The sequence below is a fragment of the Rutilus rutilus genome (genome assembly GCF_951802725.1).
Source record: "Rutilus rutilus genome assembly, chromosome: 7".
Lineage (NCBI taxonomy): Eukaryota > Metazoa > Chordata > Actinopteri > Cypriniformes > Leuciscidae > Rutilus > Rutilus rutilus.
In genome coordinates this window covers 8514625-8537319 of record NC_140221.1, presented here as the reverse complement: position 1 = coordinate 8537319, position 22695 = coordinate 8514625, and the positions used below count along the sequence as shown (strand labels likewise).

Here is a 22695-nt window from a genome sequence, read left to right as displayed (position 1 = left end):
AAATTAAACCAATTTATTTTTAATATTCAGAGACTACTATACATAAGCAATTCAGGTTGATTTCAATGAAATTTTAAACATTGTTTGGCAGGAGTCTGGGGTGGGACAATCATTTGTCTGATTAATGGTAGATTGGTGGAGTTTGGAGTGCTGGTATACACTGGGAAATGTTAACATCTACAAACAACTGGTTTTATTCAATTATAAATTATTATTACACATAAAACACAATGTCTGGTGGACATGCTCTGTGAAAATATGTGGAACTTTGTCGCAGATTCCATGTAGGCCTACAGGACTAAATAAAATTCAGTCTTCATACAATTCATATTTAGCAGATAGTCTTGCTGGAGAGAGGGTATGTGACAACAATCTCCTCTCTTTACTCAGATAAATCTACAACACTGAGTGGATTTCAAGTTGAGTCAAGAAAGATGCAGCTGCTATAACATTATCATTGTAATCAATCTTTGAATCCAAGCCGTTTGTGTTGACTTTTATAATGAATTAATGGTTATGGGACGGTCTTTGGAATAATTCAATATTGCCTTCAATTGGGTCAAGGGTAGCAGTAACATTGAAGATTTCAGCAATATTTAAACGCCACAATTTCTCTTTTTATTCGAACATAATGCTAATACAACAACAAATAACAATAAAAAAGTGTTTAATTTGTTCTTTCATTTACACATCAGAAATTTGCAACCATTTGATTATGGGATTTCAAAGCCCTTAAAAGTCTTTGTTTCAGTGTCTAAGCGCATATAAATTACATTTATGAGCAACCTTAATTAAATTAAATAGGATGCAGACCACAAAGGTTACAGCCTGTTTAACATTTGCACAAAAAGAAGGTAAAACCTCAAAAAAAAAACAGATGAGAAGGTTTTAATAGACTTTGCTCTTTCATGCTGATTTGTGATCAGTTAAGTTTTCACAATAACCCTCTGGGTCTGTACATGTGGCAGTGCTCCAACCAAACCAAGAGGAAAAGTGTTCAGTCCAGCACAATGATAGATACTATATTGGGAATGGGATAGCTGGTCTGTAGAGGGCAGATATCACAACAACCCCATCCATGATGACACACATGGGACCCTGTCATTTACTAAAGAAATATGTCAAAATGAAAGATCTATTGCCTTTGTGAGAGCAGAACCATTCAGCTCTGTCCAGCATATCATATTTCACATCAGATAGCAGTACCTGATAGTAAAGGTGTGAGGTCATATTCCAGCCAAGACACACAATATGCACATACTTTCAAGTTGTAATAGAGTGTCAGGCGATATGAGGGTCACATGATGTCACATGCTCATTTTTTTGTTCGGATCTTTTCATTTATCAAAAATACCAAGGTCAATATATTTGTTTTACCAAGGTATAAAGCAAATATATAACTACTTTTTGACTTGATGGTTACACTGTGTAACCTTTTCAAGTCATTGCACTTTCAAAGAAATTTTTAGTTTTTTTTAACTACATTTAAACCAGATTTTTCTTTTACAATTTATTCTTTATAATACAGTCTTACATGCTATTGACCTTTTTATTGAAAGCTGCTATTTTTTGCAAAGTTTTTATGAAAAATAAAATCACACTGCACTCAATCCAGTTACTTGAACCTTTGCAAGCATAAAGTGTGTATGTAATAAGGAAGAGTCCAGACTCGTGAGGCAAATTTTGAGGCAGATCATAAATCTGGCCCCTAAGGGACAAAAAGAGGCCCATGAGAGCGACTCAGTAAGCAGACACTTATAGGGTGATAGGTTAAAGACAAAAGACATCAGACATAAATACAGGCCCCAAGACCAACCAAGAAGGCTTCCCACTTTAGGAAGTCCTGCGCCATGGTGTCTGTATAATTTGTGAGGGAAAGGATATACTCTCAACGACTGCACGTATTCACTATCAACAAGGATTTATATAACTCTCTATTCCACTGATGGACCTATTTTACTGTAACATATTCCCAGCCCATATAACCTATTCACAGCTCTACTGAGTTACTCTTCTAAAATGAATTCTGTCAACATGGGTGAGCTCAACTCAGTGCTCCCTGTTGCTGTTATCCAGTCATGTATTTGATTAAGCCTGACATGAATACTTTAAATGCATCCACGAGTGTTTCGACACCACCTGGTTGAGGTAGCGTAAAGATGAACAGTATATTAGTGTCCAAAAAACAAGGGTCTCCTTCAAGGTTTAGGAGGGAAACACGTGGTAGCTGAGGGACAGCTGCATCTGTTGATTTTTGTCATTCATCTCCTCTGCTAATACTCAATTTCACTTCTGTCAATGACCTTTCTTAATCTAACTTTTGTTTGATGTTCATGGAGTTCATTTAAAAGGAATCGGCTGATTATGCTCTTTTAAGCCTTGTGGACAAAGTTTCGACATATAGTGCATAAGCCCTTCAGTTGCTGAAGTTCGTGTCCCATTTGTAGTCTTTTCCTGATTCTGTTCCCCTCCCTTTTCTTTTATTGCTTTCTGCCTCTCCATGAACTACCCTATCAAAGGCAAAAACGAAAAAATATAACTTTGAAGTTCCTGGATATAATGCTCTTCTCCTTCATTTGATCACCATTTGATGAATAAACGCTGCTGTAAACAAACAAACTGTATTTTAAATAACGTAAGCCTCATTTCCATAAAAAGGAGGCATGTTCGAAAGGAATGATACACTGACTTAATGCTGCTCTTTAGCTCCTAGTTAAAATGGATTGTGGGTGGTTAATGAATATGCAGGTTTTTGCACTGATATACTGAGCAGTTCATAAGGGAATTCATAACTGAAACTTTTCAATTGTATTTTTGCTCAAATAAATGCAGCCTTAGGGACGGTTCACAAAGAACGTGTTAAAAACACGAGCTGCAGGTCAGTGAAACAAAAAAGTTAAAATAGAAATGCGTATTTTAAAAGTTGAACTTATTTTAACTTGAGTGCCGTGTTTTTAGAATGCTGTGTCATGCGCGTGAAGCTGCAAAACAAGAGACGTGAGAGCAATGGTTAAAGAGGTTAAAGGTCAACATCAGATGTTTTTTTCCCAAAAATCCTTATGAGAAATATAGAGCTATAAAATAAATGTGGATAGCAAAACTCAGATCATTCGTTCTTTGAAGAATTTGATGACAAATTTGTATGTTCATATTGAAAACTCCAATTTTTCTTCTGAAGACTCATGCGATCTAAATCTGCTCTTCATGTAGTCTCATTTGAGACAAAGAGATCTCATTTGTGATTTTTCTTTCTTAGAAGCAAAGCTAAAATGTCTGAGCTGTCAGTTTTGATCAGCATAAGTTGGATAGAACAATCTGAACAGTCTGATCTGTACATGGAAACTCAATTCTTTGCAATGGCTTTGACATAATTCTGCATGCCATGTCTGGTCTGATATGCTCACAGTGAATAAAAGGCTTGAGTAAGACGTCTCCTTTGGCTGAATCCAGCTGTTCTGACTGGTAACCATTTCCATGTGAGTAATACTGCCTGGTGCCTAGCTTATGAAATGTTAACATTGTCTGTCTTTCTCTGTTATAAATGGCACTTTAGTTCATATTAACAATCCAAAAGGCCAGGAATTTTAAGGTACACAGCGTTTAAATAAATTACAGTGAATCCATCCAGCAGAATAGTATGTTCACACTAATTGCCAAATTTGTTGCGTAACGTTTGTGTATCTCCTATAGTTTAAAAAATTACCTCACCACAAAGACCATCCCTGGCCTCAGTGTAAAATATTTGGTGTATAATGTTACCTTTCAGTGCCAGATAAAATGATCATGTCAACAGAGGATCGAATAGCAAAAGTTGCATCCAGAATCCAGGGGGAACCTTGGAAGTAAAATGGCCACTGTCAACTATTGATATATAGGCTTGCTGCAACCATCCAGTTTTTGGCGGTTTGAGGTTGCTGCTGTAAAATATGGCATTCTGTCATTAATGATCCTTTTGGTCTTTGTCTGATTTCTGCTAGCGTACTTTTTAAATGTACTCAGACAGCTGATGGTCACAGTGCATTCACTACATTTATCCACCATGCAGAATTAACCACCATTTGTACTAGTACAGTTTTGCCACTAGCCACTACTAGTTTCCAAGCAAATATGTTGTAAAATATATTGAAAAAATATTATTCTTCAGAGTTGAAAATAAAACAAAGATTAAGAAGTAGGTTTTACAAGAAAGTATCATTTCAATCTTTCCACTTCAAAATTTCACATTTAATTTAATGTATTAAATGCCATTTCTTTGTAATTATTTGTAAAATTCAATAGCAAATTCTGAAAATTCAACTTAGGTTACATTCTGGGGTGCGTTTCCCAAAAACATCATTAGTCAACCATAGTCGCAAATGCCGTTGTTTCCAACTTAGTTGAATGATTTGGCATTTCCCAAAACAATAGTTACGTCGCAAACTTACGTGGTTGGAACTACAGCTCTCGAGCTGTGGATAGAAGCACAGTTTCTTGTTAAAATGACGTGGACTCAAATAGATAGTGCTCTTGGGCACAATAAGAAAGCTAACATTCAGTACATTCTATATCTTTCAAGTAAGGGTTAATGCCCGATGAGGTGTCCATTGTCAGGTATTAATGGACGACGGTGGAGGCAACCGTCCATTAATACCTGACAATGGACACCTCGAAGGGCATTAACCCGCTTATACCATGGTCACTTGCCAAATAACACATTTTTAAAACATTAGTTTATATTTTAATTAGTTTTACAATCGAAATCTAAAGTTTTTACAAACAATAACTTGGTTTCCCTGGTTACGCCTGGCAGTTTATTTAGCAACCGGAGATATTTATAGTCCGCTCAGCTCGTAGAACCCTTCAGTTTAGCTAACTTACGAGCCAGAAAGTTAACGTATTTTTTTTCATGTAAGTTATAGGCTTGTCTAGCCATGGGCGTTACACTTTCGTTTTTTTTAACCTATAATTAAAACACACAGGTAGGCTAGTGTATAACGGCTAACTAGATGTTTGTTTTGATACAATAAATTGTAAACGGATACTTTGACTGCCTGTTGCTATGGTTACTCACAGCTGATGTAGCCAGCGCATTTATTTATTAATTTCGAACGGTAAACAGTCAGTTTCACCAGAACTCCTTTACTAGGTGTATTCTATCACTTTTTAATGGACACCCTGCAGCCAATCAGAATCGAGTATTCACCCAGACCATGGTATAAATACCTATATATACACTTTAATATTTTTAGATTTTAGCATTTCAACAATCAGCGTAATTTTTTAGGTTTGCACATGTGCATAAATGCGTACGGGAACCCCGGAGTATGACATATGAGGGAACCTGCGATGAATCAAACAACAATTAAAGCAAAACGACAGTGGTTCTCAGTTTGTTACAGCAGCATGTGAGAAAAATTATGTTACGTGGAGAAAACTGCTGACTGAATGAAATGAACCGCATTTATACGTGAGTAAAGACTACGCCAAATACCACGTTAACAAGATAAAAAAATAATGGCTTTAATAACCCTAACCCTAATAAACCAAAATGTCTGTTGCACTTAGTCACACTTAGAGTTCTTTAATGGGTTTTAATGCTATTATGGGTTTTAATGCTATTATTTATATTGGTTCATCCATTGACCAATATCTGGATGAACACAATACAAAATAACACAATAATTTAATGACCGCAAATAAAATTTTACACAATATGTAGACAGAATTTATTGTGAAAACCCAAGAGCAAAATCTATTTAGCCGTGTTTCCACTGCAGGAACTTTCCCCAGGAACTAGGAACTGTGGGGTGGTACTCGGTGTGTTTCGACCGCAGGAACCAGGGTCTAAAACATTCCGGGTAAAAACATGCCCCCGCAGAAAGTCCCTGCTGGTGAGGTAGTACTTTTTCAAAGTTCAGAAACTTTCAGGGGTGGGACCTGGGTGCTGAACATGCTGATTGGTTGAGTTCACACAGCATTTTGATTGGTTGACTCCACGCAGCATTATATTTCAACCACCATTTTTAAAAGTCATGTTGCAGTCAGAGTTGTCTGCTATTCGAATCAGCAATGCAGTTTAAAAAATACGACCGATGGACCAACGACAAGGTTCAGGCTTTATTAAGCTTAAATTCAGAGGATGAAATCCAGCGCGAACTGGAAAGTACCACGCCGTCCTATGTCACCGGACTAATTTGCCTAATCTTCGCGGTACTTTAGACTGCGATGGAAACCTGACAGCAACAGGTATGGGGGACATAGGCGTAAATTGCGGGTGGGACCGGTGGGACATGTCCCCACCACTTTTTGCTAAGGTCGATATTGTCCCCACCACTTTTGAAACATCTCACGGCACGAATGTACCAATACAAATAAATAAAACATCTCCAGTTAACTAGCAGAGCATTCATTTAGTTCGTTTGTTAAATAAGAGGCGATCTAGCGCTGAAATGTGTTGTTTTTTAAATCAAGTGATCAAAGTGCTCGTTGCCGCTGCGATCAGTGGCGCGGATACTGTGTTCTCTTGTGGCTCGCGCACAGTCTTCACTCGGACGCGCGCTTCAATCCGTTGTGGAGACTCTCTATTCGTTCCGGTGAAATTACAAAACCAAATGCACACAAACGTGTCCCTGCCTGATATACAACCACTGATAAACATAATCGGTTTTGATAAAAAAAAATATATATATATATACGAGTATGGATTAGAACCTCATTAAACGACAAATTAATCCCAATGTACTATTTAAATCGATTGCTGGACATCGTAATGTTATTGTACATACATCTGATTTATGATTTAGCATTGTGTTAGCATTGACCCACCAACTTTTTAAAACAAAGTTACGCCACTGATGGTGGGGGGGAGTTCCTGGGACAAACTGTTCTGGGTAATTTCTGGAAACGCGGCTAAACTGTGCTTCTATCCTCAGCTCGAGAGCTGTAGTTACAACCACGTAAGTTTTGACGCTATTTGCGAATGTTTGTTCGAATTATGGTTTCTGGAAACGCCAAATCGGTCAACTTTGTTGGTAACGATGGAACTTGCGACCATTACCATAGTTAGCTAAATCTTCTAAAAAATAACAATTTCTAAAGACGAACTATACATCTAAAAGTAAGCTACTCGTAGGGTGACTCCTGAAATGTGAAAAAAATGGCTCCGTGGTGCTATGAAAAATACCTTACATACGTTTACATTTACAAACGCTTTGTTTACTAGTTTGTCCAACCAATTGCTGATAGAAATTGCACGCTTCAGCTTAAATTTGACAACAGAATCTGAAAAAAGGTGTTACAGATTTGTTAGTATATATTTACTATGTCCAAACGCATACAATGGGTAAAGCAAAGGCTTATTGACTTTGTTCCTAAAGAATGTCTATAAATTACAGTCCAATGGCACCAAATTACATACAGGCCTTTATTACCAGTCATATTTCCAGCTGAGAGCAACTACAAAGACCTGCTTTAGCACAACAGCAGGGTTTGAGTAGGGCTATGAATTGTGGGAGTACATTATTGAATATGCATGTGCATATGCACACACTCATATCTAGGTACTGGATCTGCCAGTATCAACCCACTATGCTTGATTATCAGATCTACGGGGAGTAGAGGAAAGAATGAAAAGAGGACTGCTGATGGCAGAATGTTGGCACAGTGCCACCACTGTGGGTGTTGGGAGATATTACCCCTTCAACAGATCTCTGATCAGCTACACAGTTTCTTCTACAGAATGCTGTTTAGAGTTTGAAAACGAGAAACTGAGCATGAATTAGTCTCAAAGAGCAGCAAGTTTGAACTGCTGCAGAGCATCTGGGTTTTCAATATGACAGTGTTCTGGTCAGAAAAGAGCAGTTTATCCCAGACAGGGAACATCTGTATTAATATATATTTGATGAAACGAAAGCCTACTTTTGTGCCCTTGCACACCCCCCAAAATCCAACTCCAACAAGATGCATCTCTTGGAGAGAAAGGGCAAACTGTTCGTGTGGTTCTGGATGACATTTCAAAGATGAAGAACATTCTGTTTACTTCTGTTTCAATGATTTGACTGAAATAAGTGAGCGCTAACCTTTACCACTATGATATTTATCAGACAGTGGACTCATCACTCTTCAGCCAAAAGATAATTTGCCCACACAATCTGGTGTCTCCAACAACATATGGTGCTGAATATATACAAGATGTTTAAAAGCAAAGACAAGTTAAAAGATAACACATTATATTAGTGATGCACTCAAATAAATATTCTTGATAAATACTGTACAACAAAAGGTGGAAATTCTGGACAAACTGGGCCAAAAAACAAGACTGCACATTTTTTGGGGTTTCTTTTATTAGAAGATCTGGTCAGATGTCCCAGATTTTGTGGACTATTTGTATTCCTTCAATTTAGATATTTTTAATTTTTTCCAATTAAGTTTGACTAAGAATTCTGCACGTTCCTGCATATTTCTTAGGAATAATTAGAAGACTTGTTTTATAAATGAGAAGGAAAGAAAGAAAGTATGGACAAGATGGTAACAGAGTATAACATGCTGGAGGACAAAGAGATGTAAAGGGTGTGGTGGTTCTTGAGGAATTTTTGCCTTCAGTAATCAGCAGAAAAGCACAATGAATGTCTCGACAGCTTTTTTGTCAAGAAAGATACTCGTGTAGAGACGCAGGATGACATATGGCTTGATCAAATTTCAAAAAGCACTGAAATACATCTTGTGCCATTCTACCACATAATAGGACGTGTGCAGGATCACATGCCACTAACACCTGAAGAGCTTATGATGATATATTTAAAGGTGTGTAATTTCTGCCACGATAACAGCACCAAACAGAACTGCAAAATGTTTGTTTCAGAAGAAATTAAGGGTGTCCACTTAAAAGTCCAGTTTAAAAAACATGCACCTTCTTACTACTTCAACTTCATGTTGATTTTTTTATAAAATCCTCATTATTTTTATTTGATGGTCGCATTTGCAGGTCAAAGTTTGCCAAAGTAGGTTTTATTTAAGAGTTTCATTTATAAATCTGACGTTTTTTTCTTCATTATAATATCAGGACAGGTATATCCCCCTGACAATTGTCACATTTTAATGCTCAAATTTAAAATAATGCTCATCATAGAAGATGTGTTTAAAAAAAAAAAGTCCAGTCATGAAAAAAAAAAATTTAATTGGCTTCTGTAGACTTAAGTTTTTTTTTTGGAAACAGTCATAAGTGGTTCTTCTTAAAGAGATAGTCCACCCATAAATGATATCTAAATAGTTTTGGTTTCACATTGACTACAATTATATGGACAAAAAAAGTGAGTAAATCATGACAGAATTTTCATTTTGGGGGTTGACTGTCCCTTTAAGGCAAGCAACCAGCCACCAACGTACTAAAAAAAAACATTTAACTGCTTAACAATGGCCTGGCAAAACCCCACTCGTAGTTTCTTCCAAAATACCACAAATACAAAAATCAAGTTAACTAATAACATCACTCAAAGTAAACAGTCTTCATAGGTTATTTGGCAGGACCACTGAGAATTACCTTGAAACCACCTGAAACACAAACACAGCGACTGCAGGTATGCCTGCAAAAATCAATAAAGATTTTGGAGAAAGTAAAACACATGAAGGGCCTGAAGCCCCTAGCTCCCTTTGAATGGGCCGGTAGCCAAGCCTGAGTGAAGGGCATGCGAGCATGAGGGAGATGTGGGAGGAGGCGTCCAAGATCGTGGGGGATGGGGGCAGACAGCAAGACTCGAGGTGCTACTATTGTGGTGTATGATTTCTGTAACATGAGCAACCTACTAACTCACACGCATCCAGAAAAAAAAAAAATCCACATCTGCCTCCTCAAGAATGAGTTAGCCACCAGGTGTTTGCAGCTGTCTGTGGATTTTATGGTAAACAGAGAGAGAAAGAGAGATGGAAAGTGATAAAGGCAGAGGGGTGGATGAGAGGCAGTGATTTAGAGGGAGATTTTGGAGAAAACATTATACGAGGACTTCCGAAATCCCATTTGCATTGTGAGGATTTCTGCCAGATCCCGAATCGGTTCCTGGCCAGTGACGTGTCCCACAGATGGGGCTCTCCAAAAGTGACGGGCTGCGTTCAACCAATTAAATAGTGCATTTTGGAAGGGTGCGCTAAGCTGGTTATAAGTCTGGAGAATAATAATGAGATAAAGCCACAGAATCACAAGGGACATGGTGTGCAAAATTAAGCCTTTTATCAGTACATACTGTTTTTCCCATTTATTTTAATGCCATTAAAAAAACTGTCTACAGCTGTGTCCTTAACACTGTTGCATGAAGCATATAATTGCTATTGATCCAAAAGGAGATTATTTATGAATGTTATTGGTGGGGAAAATGTCCTCCTTCCATTTCAAATAAAAGAACAGAGCAAGTAATAGTCAGCAGTCTAATAATTACATTTTTCAATGTTAAAGGGATAGTTCACCTAGAAATGAATCTACTCATGTCATTTCAAACTGGTGTGACTTTCCTTTCTTCTGTGAAACACAAAGTAGATATTAAAAAAAAATGTCCAAACTGCTCTTTTCCATAAAACAAAATCATGTACACTACCATCAAAAGTTTTAATGTCTCACGGTCTTCTTCAGTGTCACAAGATCCTTCCGAAATAATTCTAAAATGCTGATTTGGTGCTCAAGAAACATTTCTTATTATTATCAATGTTGAAAACAGTTGTGCTGCTAAATATTTATGTGGAAACCATGATTTAGAAAGTACGATTTTTGGGTAACATTATAAATATCTTTACTGTCACTTTTGATCAATTTAATGCATGGGTGAATAAATGTAAAGATCCTACCAAGGTTATTTTCGTAAACGAAAACTGAAACTAAGACTAAAACTATTGGTCAAAAAACCTTTTCGTAAACTGAAATAAAATAGAAATTGCAACATAAATGAAAAACTAAAACTAAACGAAACTAACAACAGTTACTGAAAAACCAACTGAAACAAAATAATAATTAGCAAAAATAATGAATCTTTTCGTAATTAATAAGCTCTCATTCTGTACCGGAAAATCACTTTTTCCATTCCACTGCGCTATTTTATTTTTCAATGTATGACCGTTGCGCTCGAGTCTCGCGTATTTTGCAGCATCACGTGCATGACACGACGTTCTAAAAATGCGCCACTCAAGTTAAAATACGTTCTTAACTTTTAAAAGACGTGTATCGAGACCTTGCGCTTTTTCTCCATTCCACTCCCCGCGTCTTTTTTCCGTTTTTCAAAGCAAAATCGCTTTCTGTGTGAACCAGCCCTAAGAAGCAGAAATGGCCAAATAAGTATTATGTCTAGACCTTATGCAAATATAGCTGTACCTTAATTCCAGGTAAGATAACCATCTAATGTGAAACTAGCCAAAACAAGATAGGCCTACCACACATATTAGTCAAGATACCACACTGAGCAGAAAACGGAAAAAACAAATAGCATGTCTATAGCCCAGAAATAGACGTACAGTTGTCAGAGTAGAAGTATACTAAATGTATGAGAATGAGTATAACTAGAGTATATGATTTTAAACGATGCAATAGACAAAAAGCATAAATGGATCAATACATGTTTGAAAGGATTAATCATAGAAATAACCTTTAATAATCATAATAATCATAGCATATCTTTTTCATACACCATGTTTAACAAGATTTCATTTTTAATATGAATGAGTATGAATGAATAATTGTGACTTTTTAGTTGCATTTGTTTGGTTCTTTGTTCATCCTCAAACAATTATTTTATTTGTATTATTAAGAGGTTTTCACAAGAGTTAACTGTAAACTGCAAACACTAAACTTTGCTGAAATTACATTTCTTTAACAGGAGGTGTTCTGTTAACTCTGCTAAACTATAATTACTTAAACTAAACCTGAAACTAAATATATAAAAACTAAATAGAAATGTGTTCACAAAATAAAAAACCATTAATGAAACTAACTAAAACTAAACTGAAATTTATAGGAAATTTGAAAATGATATTAAAATAAAAACTAATTTAAAAATGCAAAACTATAATAGCCTTGGATCCTACTGACCCAAACTTTTTAACGTTGGTGAAGAGACTTGTCAAGCTCCAAAAAAAACAAAACAAAAAAACATATAACCATAAGCATCCATACCACTTGTTCAGTTTATTCATCACAAATGTGATTTTACCTTGTAATAATTTAGACAAATATTATAATTTTACAATTTGTGTAGAAAATACCAATGAAGTATAATTTAAAAGAATCATTTTCAGTGGTGATTTTCATGCCAGAGTGTCCATAATTTTTGGTTTCGGACAAGAAATTTAATGATATTACATGAATAATATTCTAAAAGCTTTGTGTAAGGAGCAGACCACTACATATACTGTATATAGACAAGTCATATGTAGCCTGGTAATACCAGACTCTGCTACTTCACTTTGCTTCGTAGACAGAGTCTGGAATGGCATAATAGAGAAGTGTTTTCTCTCTTGCTAGGGGGCGCTTGTCTGAAGTTTAAAATCATTGGTTACCCGTAAGCCAATCACATAACGTTTGGTTATGGCGTGTGTTATGCGCATGCTCAGCCGCATCTAACTTCCACTGTAAACACATGTATGATGCGAAAACAAAACCATCGAGTGAAATACCGGAGTGAACATGGCTGTGAACGACTTTTGCAGATTATGTGAAGTAAATCTACGCATCCACCACGGTACAATCAGCGTCTACGTCACGCCTCTCAGCCCGCCCTCTGTTCGTTGATTGGCCCGGCTGTTTTCAGACCGGTGTAAAACAGAAAGCTCTGACGCTGTCTCAGACTGAGTACAGAAGCGAAATGAAATTGAGCGGAAGTACGAAGTCTGACGTAGTCAGGCTAAGTCATATGGCCCACTTTATGGTGTTTTCTTGCTTCTGGAGCTTGACGTCATCCGTCCTCATTCACTTCCATTTTATGCAAAGCAGCAGCCTGGACATTCAGCAAAATATCTCATTTTGTGTTACAACAAAATAAAGTAAGTCAAATAGATTAGTGTGTAAATGGTGACAGAAGTTTCATTTGAACTATGCCTTTAAGAGAAATTGCTCTTTTTATTTTTATACTGAACAGCCTGTAAAAAAAAAAAAAAAAAAAACTGGGACAATTTGAGTGTGACCAATCTAATTTTGGATTCATTTTACAGCTTTCTAAAATAAAAAATAAAAACACATTCTGTGAGAAAGTGAGGGAGAGGGGCAAAAAGAGCTGGCATCCGTCCACTGTAAATTCTTCACCCCCTTCGTTGCACTTGGATGATTGTTATTCATTCTCACGCTTCATTAATGTGGTCAGTCTCCACATCTGACTCTGATAAACATGCCATCACTATAAGTCCAGGGTTTTTACACATCTACTCTTTAGTTGGATCAAAATGTTGCTACGATGGCAGATTGTGCCACTCTGAACGTCCCTGAAAATGCAAGAATCTACACAGATCATTGAATAAAGTAACATGAGACCCGCTGGCAGCTCCGACGGCCTCGTGGCCACAGCAAGTTTGACACATTTCCCAGACCACACTAATATTGTAAAAAGTAAGCCAACAAAAAATGAGGAGCAGCCAGACTGGATTCCTTCGCAAAATGACTAGACAAAGTTTTCTTCATTCTTGAAACAGTCATTGCTTTAAAGGTAGCCTATCTCCTTGTTCAAATACAGCTCAGATGAAGACTAGATGACAAACACAGAGGCTTTTCCTTTCAGTGACTCAATTGGCAAGGCAAAAGGCTTTGATAAGAGCAACCTCTATCAGATAGTGATCTAACCCTGTAAACTCACCTGTGGATCTCACGTACACCTCCAACTACCATCCCCCCATTCTGCTTCCTACTACTGATACATACAGGCATTTAACTGAGGAATCTCATGCCATTGTTTTGGCTGAATTCAAAGCGGGTGACTTCAAGAATTTGGCCTGCGGTGCTGTCGTCTAGCCTGTCTCAGCTCATCACTTCAGGGAAATCTTAGAAGAAGGATCAAAACCTTGACTTCAGGGATATGATCAAAAGAGATTTTGATAAATACTGAATTATGTTTGAAAGTAAAAGGCTGTTCTGTGGTTGAGCACTGAAGGGGTCTAGTGGATTTGATGGGATGATTCTTTTGTTAACAGGTGTAAAATATTGAATGGTCACCATAGTTACTGCCTGACCTTTCAGTGATTCATATACAGTGAATTTTTGTGGTTTACCAGGGTGAACATTAAAGGGATACTCCACTTTTTTTGGAAATAGGCTCATTTTACAACACCCCCAGAGTTAAACAGTTGAGTTTTACCGTTTTCGAATCCATTCAGCCGATCTCCGGGTCTGGCGGTACCACTTTTAGCATAGCTTAGCATAGATCATTGAATCGGACAAGACCATTAGCATCTCTCAAAATATTTTTCCTATTTAAAACTTGACTCTTCTGTAGTTACATCGTGTACTAAGACAGACGGAAAATGAAAAGTAGCAATTTTCTAGGCTGATATGGCTAGGAACTATACTCTCATTCCTGTGTAATAATCAAGAAACTTTGCTGCCGTACCATGAGTCCAGCAGGCGTAATGATATGACGCAGCGCCTGAAAATAGGTCTAATAGGTTAGACAAACTTAGTCCCGGTCACGTTGAAGTTACAGAGCTGGGGACTATTTTCAGGCCCTGCGTCATATCATTACGCCTGCTGGACTCATGGTACGGCAGCAAAGTTTTAAAGAGAAGAGTCAAGTTTTAAATAGGAAAAATATCGAAACTCTTTGGTCATTTTTTTGAGAGAGATGCTAATGGTCTTGTCCGATTCAATGATCTATGCTAAGCTATGCTAAAAGTGGTACCGCCAGACCCGGAGATCGGCTGAATGGATTCGAAAACGTTAAAACTCAACTGTTTAACTCTGGGGGAGTTGTAAAATGAGCCTATTTCCAAAAAAAGTGAAGTATCCCTTTAATGAATGACTCATTAGTGTCGGTTTGGATGCATCCAAGTACTTTATATGGTAACACTTTACAATAAGGTCTCATTTGTTAAAAATTTGTTAATGTATTAGTGATTTACCTGGTAAGAATTGTTTTACAGTACAGCGAAATATTGAGATGGACTTCTCATCAGGTCTTGTGTAATTTTAACATGGCATGTCACATTAAAAAAAGCTCTATTTTTATAAAAATGTATTCTGTTCCATTCTGTTGCACTCGATCTAGTTGTGTTTAAATGTAATAACACATCTTATGCAAACGCCCACGAACAAAGTCGTCTAAACAGCCTATTTATGCAGGGCTTCCTTAAGATGAGGGCTTTCAATTACTCAGCCACTGTATGTTGGCCAACCAATGGCAGACAGGGTGACGGTTCAGGAAACCTGCATTAAAACAGTCATTATTTTTGCGATTCCATTTGGTGGCACAGAAAATACAAAATTGATTCACGCTGCTTACATATGTTTCATTATTATAAAAATGTTTTGACCTTGTAATTTTTAATCAAAATATCATAACTGGATCTAACAGTGAAACAACAGACTTCTCTGTGGTGATGTATGCTGGACTTCTTAAACCCCACCCCTTTCTTACATTCGACTCCCTCAACCAATCAAGTCCCTGGCCTAAAATTTCTCTTTTCGATAAACTGTTTCACTTCATGTCATGATCATGTCACAATAAGGAAGAAATGATCTGACTGAGGTAAAGGAAACTAGATGTAAATCCAAGTACACGCTAATGTCTTTTTGACTAAATGTGATACTGATAGAATCTACAGTTAAACACTATGAATTAGCACTGCATACCTCAAACTGAACTTCGAAAGGAAAATATGTGCAGTGATAGTGCAGTAAATGTGAGTTATGGTGTAAGAAACAAGTGCACAATTCAAAGCATGCAATCAAACAGACCTTCTACAAATACAATGCATATTTGTTGCATGCATACATGTTTACTCAGTAACACAAGTGTTTAGTTTTGTTCAGGTAATTGCCTTCTTGCTGCCCCCTGCTGGTAAGAATCATTAAAGGCTCAGTGTGATTAGATTAGATAAGAGATTAACTCTTAAACTTGAGATGAACCTTCCCATCAATCAGATTCAATATGCATCAGGGATGTTTCATATTCCAAACCCATAACACACAATTGTGCATGAACAATATACTCAGCACCACATAGTTGCAAATACCGACAGTTTAAACTCCAATATGTAAGGGTCTCAATCTTCATCTAATCCACATGTTGTTGCTCACTGAAGCTGAACTGCAAAACAACAATGCAGATTATCCCTATAGAGGTCTTCCCTGATTTCCACCTTCTGCCAGGCCAAAACAATAAGCCCACAGGCTTTTACATGACATTCACTGTCAAGAGTGACAGACAGGGGCTCAACCCAAGATTGTGGGCATAGAAACCCCTTCAAACCACAAACAGCCACTCAATTGTATCGCCACTACTGTGGGTCACGGGCTGCTATGGGAAGCAGGAAGTCTAAGGCAAGGCATCTTTGTCACTGGCACACAATGCAGCTCACACGAACTTAAGGGAATGAGTACGGACATCTGGATAAAAATGCATATTTTGGCGGATGTCCTATATTAGGATTTTCACTAGAGCTCCGGTTTTCACTTTTGATTGACGGGGCCTTGATATGAAGATGTTTCTCTTGGACTTTTGCTGTGGCCGTGAAAGCAGACCAATATGGCGGTTTCATGAATAATATAATGACAGAAATAGTATTAAAATTTTTATAAAATGAATATTAATAATATGATATTTGATACTGTTCATTAAAATAAACAGGTTATCAGTTTACACAAAAGGGAAAAAAATACTATTAAACAATTAAATGACTAATAAATGTATAATTATTTTTATAATTTAATAATTTTGACCTAATAATATTTCATATTATTAACACTATGACTACTATTAATATATATATACACACAGAGGTTTTTCTGTGTGTGTGTGAGTGATATTAATATATAATGTTATTATATACACTATCATTTGATATTGTTTCAATATTGGGTCTTTTATGCTTACGGTAATCAAAATAAATGGTTATTCGTGTGACAATCTACACAAAAAAGTTTTTTTTTTTTTTTTTAAATCAACGCCTTTTTTCAGTACATATTCTATCATCCACATCAGTCACTATAAATTGCAAGGATGACACTTTCAATGTCAAGTTCTTAGATGAAAAATCACCCCCTCACATTGAGGGAGCAAGGTGACCCCTCTTAATCATAGGGGCAGTTATCTGACGGGGTGTTCAGTAATCCCAGGACAGACAGCTTTGGTTCATCTGCTGGGGAACTGGAGGGACCTTATTAACACAAGGGTGAACAGAAGGTAGGAAAAGGGCTTGTTAAGAATCTTTGCAAGAACCAGCATTATAGGAGAGTCCTGATCCACTGAACAAAATATGTTGGGAGAGAAAGAGAAAAAGCGACGAAGGCGGAAAACAGTGTAAAAGGATGGACAAAAAAGTAGTCGGATAACACAACAGGGGATAGATATAGATGGACAAGGAGAGGATTATGCAGTGGGGGTCCATCATCTGTTCCCTAATGAGAAGGGCTGGTTCGGTAGTCGTCTAGGTCATGTAGGGCAATTTGCACAGATATAAGCTTTATGTTTTGAGGATCTAGGTCTACAAACGTATGATTATACAACTGAGTAGCATATTGTGAACAGCTTACTTATCACTGTGAGAATCTCTCATATCATCAGATTTTTGAGCCCTCTATACATGAGTTCCACAGACTGTATCTGAGAACAGACACACAAAGCCTGTATTTGTGACCAGTCCCATGATCTGAACCACTTCATAACACCAGAGGAAACTGCAAATTGGCTAGTTATTAACATGAAACCTCTTTAAATATTTGCTTTGTTAAATACATATTTGCTTTGCATTACTAGATGAAATAGGGTAATAAGATTCAATATTTTAAGAAATGCCAAACGTAGGATGTTTTAGAAAGAAAAAAAAATCACTGTTTTAAAGCACTTAGTCCACCTGCTGGTTTTGTATCAATGCCAGTTTTAACAGTTTACGTACAGTTTTCTGCAAATTCAGCATACGAAAATGAAAGGAAAATGAGAAAAATGAACTTTGCTCATTTAAAAGCAATATTGTATTACTGTACAAACAAGTACTATGTATTTTTAGTATAAATTCTCTATGTTTGAACAAGCTTAACGTATTTATTAGCTCACGTGCGGTGTGTTTTGATGAGAAACTTCAGACTTTTCTGACGCGAATACCAAAGCCAAGGTAAAAACGCTTTACAAATGTGATCTAAGTAACTTTAAACAGACGATATTCCTGTAGGCTATTACAAACAGAATGTTTTAAACACCGCACAATGTGGTACAGTATAACTGCAGCATCCTAAAACAATCGCATGCATCCCATTCAAACGCGCGCGGTCGTAACGCTCCAAAAGTTTCTCATGAAATTAAACCACAACAAAAAACAGCGCCGCAAGGAAAGATGAGGTGAAATTGACTTACCTTGCCACGCAATAGCGCACAGTTGAAGAAGAAACAGTAAAAGTGAAGTGTTTGGCAGAGCCATGTTTCTCAAGTTATCCATCTGAATGAAGCGCACTAGAGGGGCTCAGCAGTTTTGGCCAGGAGGAGCGCGAGAGAGGGAGGGAGGGAGGGAGGGAGGGAGATGGAGTCGAGTTGCAAATGCTCCCTTTCTGTTCACTATTGTAGGCTACTGTCCCACTGCGAGTGGGAGGAAATTTGGGACATTCAATTAATGCTCCCCACCCTACAAAATAAATCTGGTTTAAATCATATGTTTTTGTCTCATTATAGGTTATGTTTGCCCGCGCGTGAAATAGGCTAGTGTACGCCTTAATGTTTATATGTGATATCCTAGCAAAAAGTGCCTTCCTTGAATGTTTTGGACATGGTGCCGTGTTAATAGCATGTGTATTGACATTGACATGTTTTTTTAGTTAAAGTAAATACCATTGTATTTTGGTCAGTACCACAGTATTAATAATTGCCATCTGATACCATGGTAAACACAGTTGTTTGTAAGGAGGGCCTTTATATAATTGATTATGTGCTATTTGTGTTTGTTCTCGTTGGTAGTAGCTACATGAATAATAGCCTACTGGTTTTGAATAATTGTAGTGCAATTTCTGATAGATATAATTTAATACTGCTCTGATATCAGATTGTAAAATCATTTGACTGATTAAGCCAGTGATCTCAAACTCAATTCCTGGAGGGCCACAGCTCTGCACAGTTTTGCTCCAACCCTAATCAAACACACCTGATCCAACTAATCAAGGTCTTCAGGATTACTAGAAACTTCCTTGCAGGTGTGAGTTGGAGCTGGTTGGAGCTAAACTGTGCAGAGCTGTGGCCCTCCAGGAATCGAGTTTGAGACCACTGGATTAAACAATGACTTAAAGCCATAGTGTAACTACTTCTAATACACAAAATAATTGTATAATTTAAATGATCATTTTCTGGCAAGTCTCTGGTCAGGAATTTTTCCTGGAGCCAGAATTGTATTATTATTTAATGAAAAAGACTTCTCTCCATGAGAGAGAGAAAAATGGTTCACATTGTTCTGGAAAGGAGGTGTTGCTGATGGTTGTGTGTTGGTTTAGGAGAGGGACTTCTAACCCAATGTGTCAGCATGCAGGTTGTTAACAACCTCTACTGCTATCACCACTCCTCTATCACCTTAGCTAACAGCTGCTGGAGGGAGGGGTGTGTGTGTGTGTGTGTGTGTGTGTGTAGAGAGAGAGAGAGAGAGAGAGGGAGCGGGCCAGAGGAGGGCTGTCCCTCCAGCTGTCTACCCAGCCTCCTGCCATCATTCCATGCGCCTTTTACTCAAAACTGGGCCATAAAACACAACATTCATTCATGAGCTCAAGTGCTCATTTAGTTCTTGAGGGGAAATAAGGTAAACAGATTTGTCTTTTTTCGACAATATATATGAGCTCGAAGATGAGAGTGCAGCATAAAAGGAGCAGCAATAAAGCCCATTTTTATTAAGATCTTCAATAACCTTTAAAGAGATAGATGGATTAAAAAATGAAATGAAAATTCTGTCATTACTTAGCCTGATGTTCAATACTTGTATAACCTCCGTTCTTCAATAAAACACAGAGACATTTTGCATGTTCACGCTGCTTTTTTCAAACGACGAAATCATATTGTGATCAGGGCATGTTATAAAAAAATCCAAATTATTTTAAGTCATGCATAACTTTGTGTAAGAAACACTGTAATTAAAAGGGATTTACTCACTTTCATGTCAATCCAAACCTGACTTTCTTTCTTCTGTATAAGACAAAAGATGTTATTTGAAGAATGATTTAACTGTTTTTGTCCATATTATGGCAATGGAAATTTTCAAGCTCCAAAAAGGACATAAAGGTAACATGAAACAAACCCAGTTGTTCTGAAGCGAAACAATCACTCTGTATTATGAACATAAATAGGAAATATAAGCGTTTCATATCAAACCAATTTATCAACATCAGCACACACAGAATACATAATCAAATAATGCAAGATGAACATCAAAATCATGACATTTGGTCAAAAAAACAGTCAGGTTTACGTTTGAGGTTCGTGTTTTCAAGCTTATGTCCTTTTCGGAGAAAGATTATGAATGAATCAGCTTGAATTTTGTTATATTCCTCACACAAAGCTACTAACTGTAGAAGACTTGTAATATTACACATAAATCATATGGACTACTTTTATGGTGGTTTGATGGTTCTTGACACCTCAACATGAGGGTGAGTAAATGATATCAAAAAATGTCAGTGTTGGATGAATTATCCCTTTAATCAAATCTGAAAACTTGGAGCATAATCTCATTTTGAGTGAAGTGTAACATTCATGTAATTGAAAATTGAAAAGTCTCTCTATTTTTAAATATTTTAAGACTAACAGAGTGCACTTGAGCTGCAATTAGAATAAAAGCTGGCAGTGAACCAAATCCAGGTCAGTATTATTGAGGGGCTCCACACACGGAGCCCTCACACTTATAAGTGTGCTTTGAGGCCGCTGAAGGAAATCATATATGACCAAAGAGGGGAAAAAAAGAGAATCGTACAGCTTTGATGTTCAGAATTCAGATCTCTCTCTCTCTCTCTCTCTCTGTGCTCCCTCCCTTCCCTCTTCTACGTTCCATCTTCTTGTCCACAATCATTCTCTTTCACTCTAAAGGAAGAAATACAATTTCACTGTCACATTTATATATACATTATTCATCCTTAAAACAATCCCTGCATTCTTTCACTGGATGTCTCTGTTCCCTCTCCCCTAAATTGTTGCATATTTCCTTTTAAAGTCGACATGAAATCAAAATTGACCCTATTTACTTTGTTAGCGCATATTACTAGTAGCCTGGAAATCCAGACCTAAATCTGAAAGATTAATGGTCTGTCATTGACTAATGCATTTGAAAATCTCACTGCACGCAATTGGATAACACTACGACCAATCACAACAAGCCCCATACGCTAAGCTACCAGCGGAGCTAACTGGTAGATTAGACTCTTGCTGTATCCGGTCGGCAAAACAGCAAAAACGGCCTTCTTGCAAAGGAACGATTTGAGCGCTGTCTTCTGTTCCCCTTTTAGATAAAAAGCCAAGTCTAACTCGTTTATTGTAGCGGCCAAAGCCATTTCAAACAACTGCTGTTCATCCATAGCCATCTTGCAATGTTTACTAATGACTTCTACATCACAGCGCTGTCGTCATCTGTTTAGCTCGTCTCTGGCCCGCCTATATCAGATAACCCGATGTGATTGGTGCAGCTCGGGCCCAAGGGCATATTTAATGAGCATCATTACTCTCTCGCGAGAACACTGGATTTCCAGGGTATATTACTAGTCTTGTGGTGAACAATTAATCCGTGCAAGTTAATACACAGAAAAAAATTGTTTGCCGTCGTAATCTTTAATCAAAATCTGAAAAGTTACTTCCGGTCTGGAAAGGCGTTCCTTTTCTGATGACGTCAGTTTGACGGCTTGGGTTGAAAACGCTTAACCACTCCCCTCAAACCGTTAGCCTGCTATGAGCAGAGATGGAGAGGAGGAGCGCTAAAGTATTCCGTTTCACTTGGAAATACGTCACAACACTGGAGAAAAGTCATTTGCAACTTCCGGTTCACAGGGACTTTAAATCTTGTCCAAGTTACTTAATCTAACCAGCATCTGTGTGTCTCATAGCAGTGTAACAGGTTCCAGCAGACAGAAGATGTGGGTTGATTCGCAGAGAAAATATTATTGACAAACATATCTTAAAGAGATAGTTAACATATCTTAAAGTCCCCCTAGTCAATAATTGTATCCCTTAAAACTCATCTTTGATCACCAAAATTACATATCTAAACCTTTTTTTTCCTGTGAAAATTATTAAAAAAAAAAAAAAAAAATCTTCATGCTTTAAAGCAACACTAAAGACCTTTTTTTTTTACCTTGAAATAATGTTTCCAAAATCGTTTCAGTGGTTAATCAAGTCGTAACAGGGTGAAAGGTACTTCTGCATTCACTTTGCGGCCCTATATCTGCTATAACCGCACTATGCAAGTTTGCCAGATCGGGTAGCGTTTCTGTAGTTCGAATGAGACAAATTTACAAATTTGACTTGCTTTACGGCAAGTGTTACAATAGTCATTATTTTGTTTTTCTTCGTTTCTGATGTTGCAATACATCAT

General features: G+C 37.3%; 1 protein-coding gene across 2 annotated transcripts in view; it reads right to left on the bottom strand.

The window, feature by feature from the left end:
• mcama (melanoma cell adhesion molecule a) overlaps positions 1-18616 on the bottom strand; it is a 60210-nt gene extending 41594 nt beyond the window's left edge. For both annotated transcript variants that reach the window (XM_084413079.1, XM_084413080.1), the window contains exon 1: positions 18504-18616. In XM_084413079.1, the coding sequence (XP_084269205.1) occupies positions 18504-18585 (82 nt within the window). In that variant the 5' untranslated portion in view covers positions 18586-18616. The remainder of the gene's footprint in view (positions 1-18503) is intronic.
• Positions 18617-22695: the final 4079 nt, after the last annotated feature.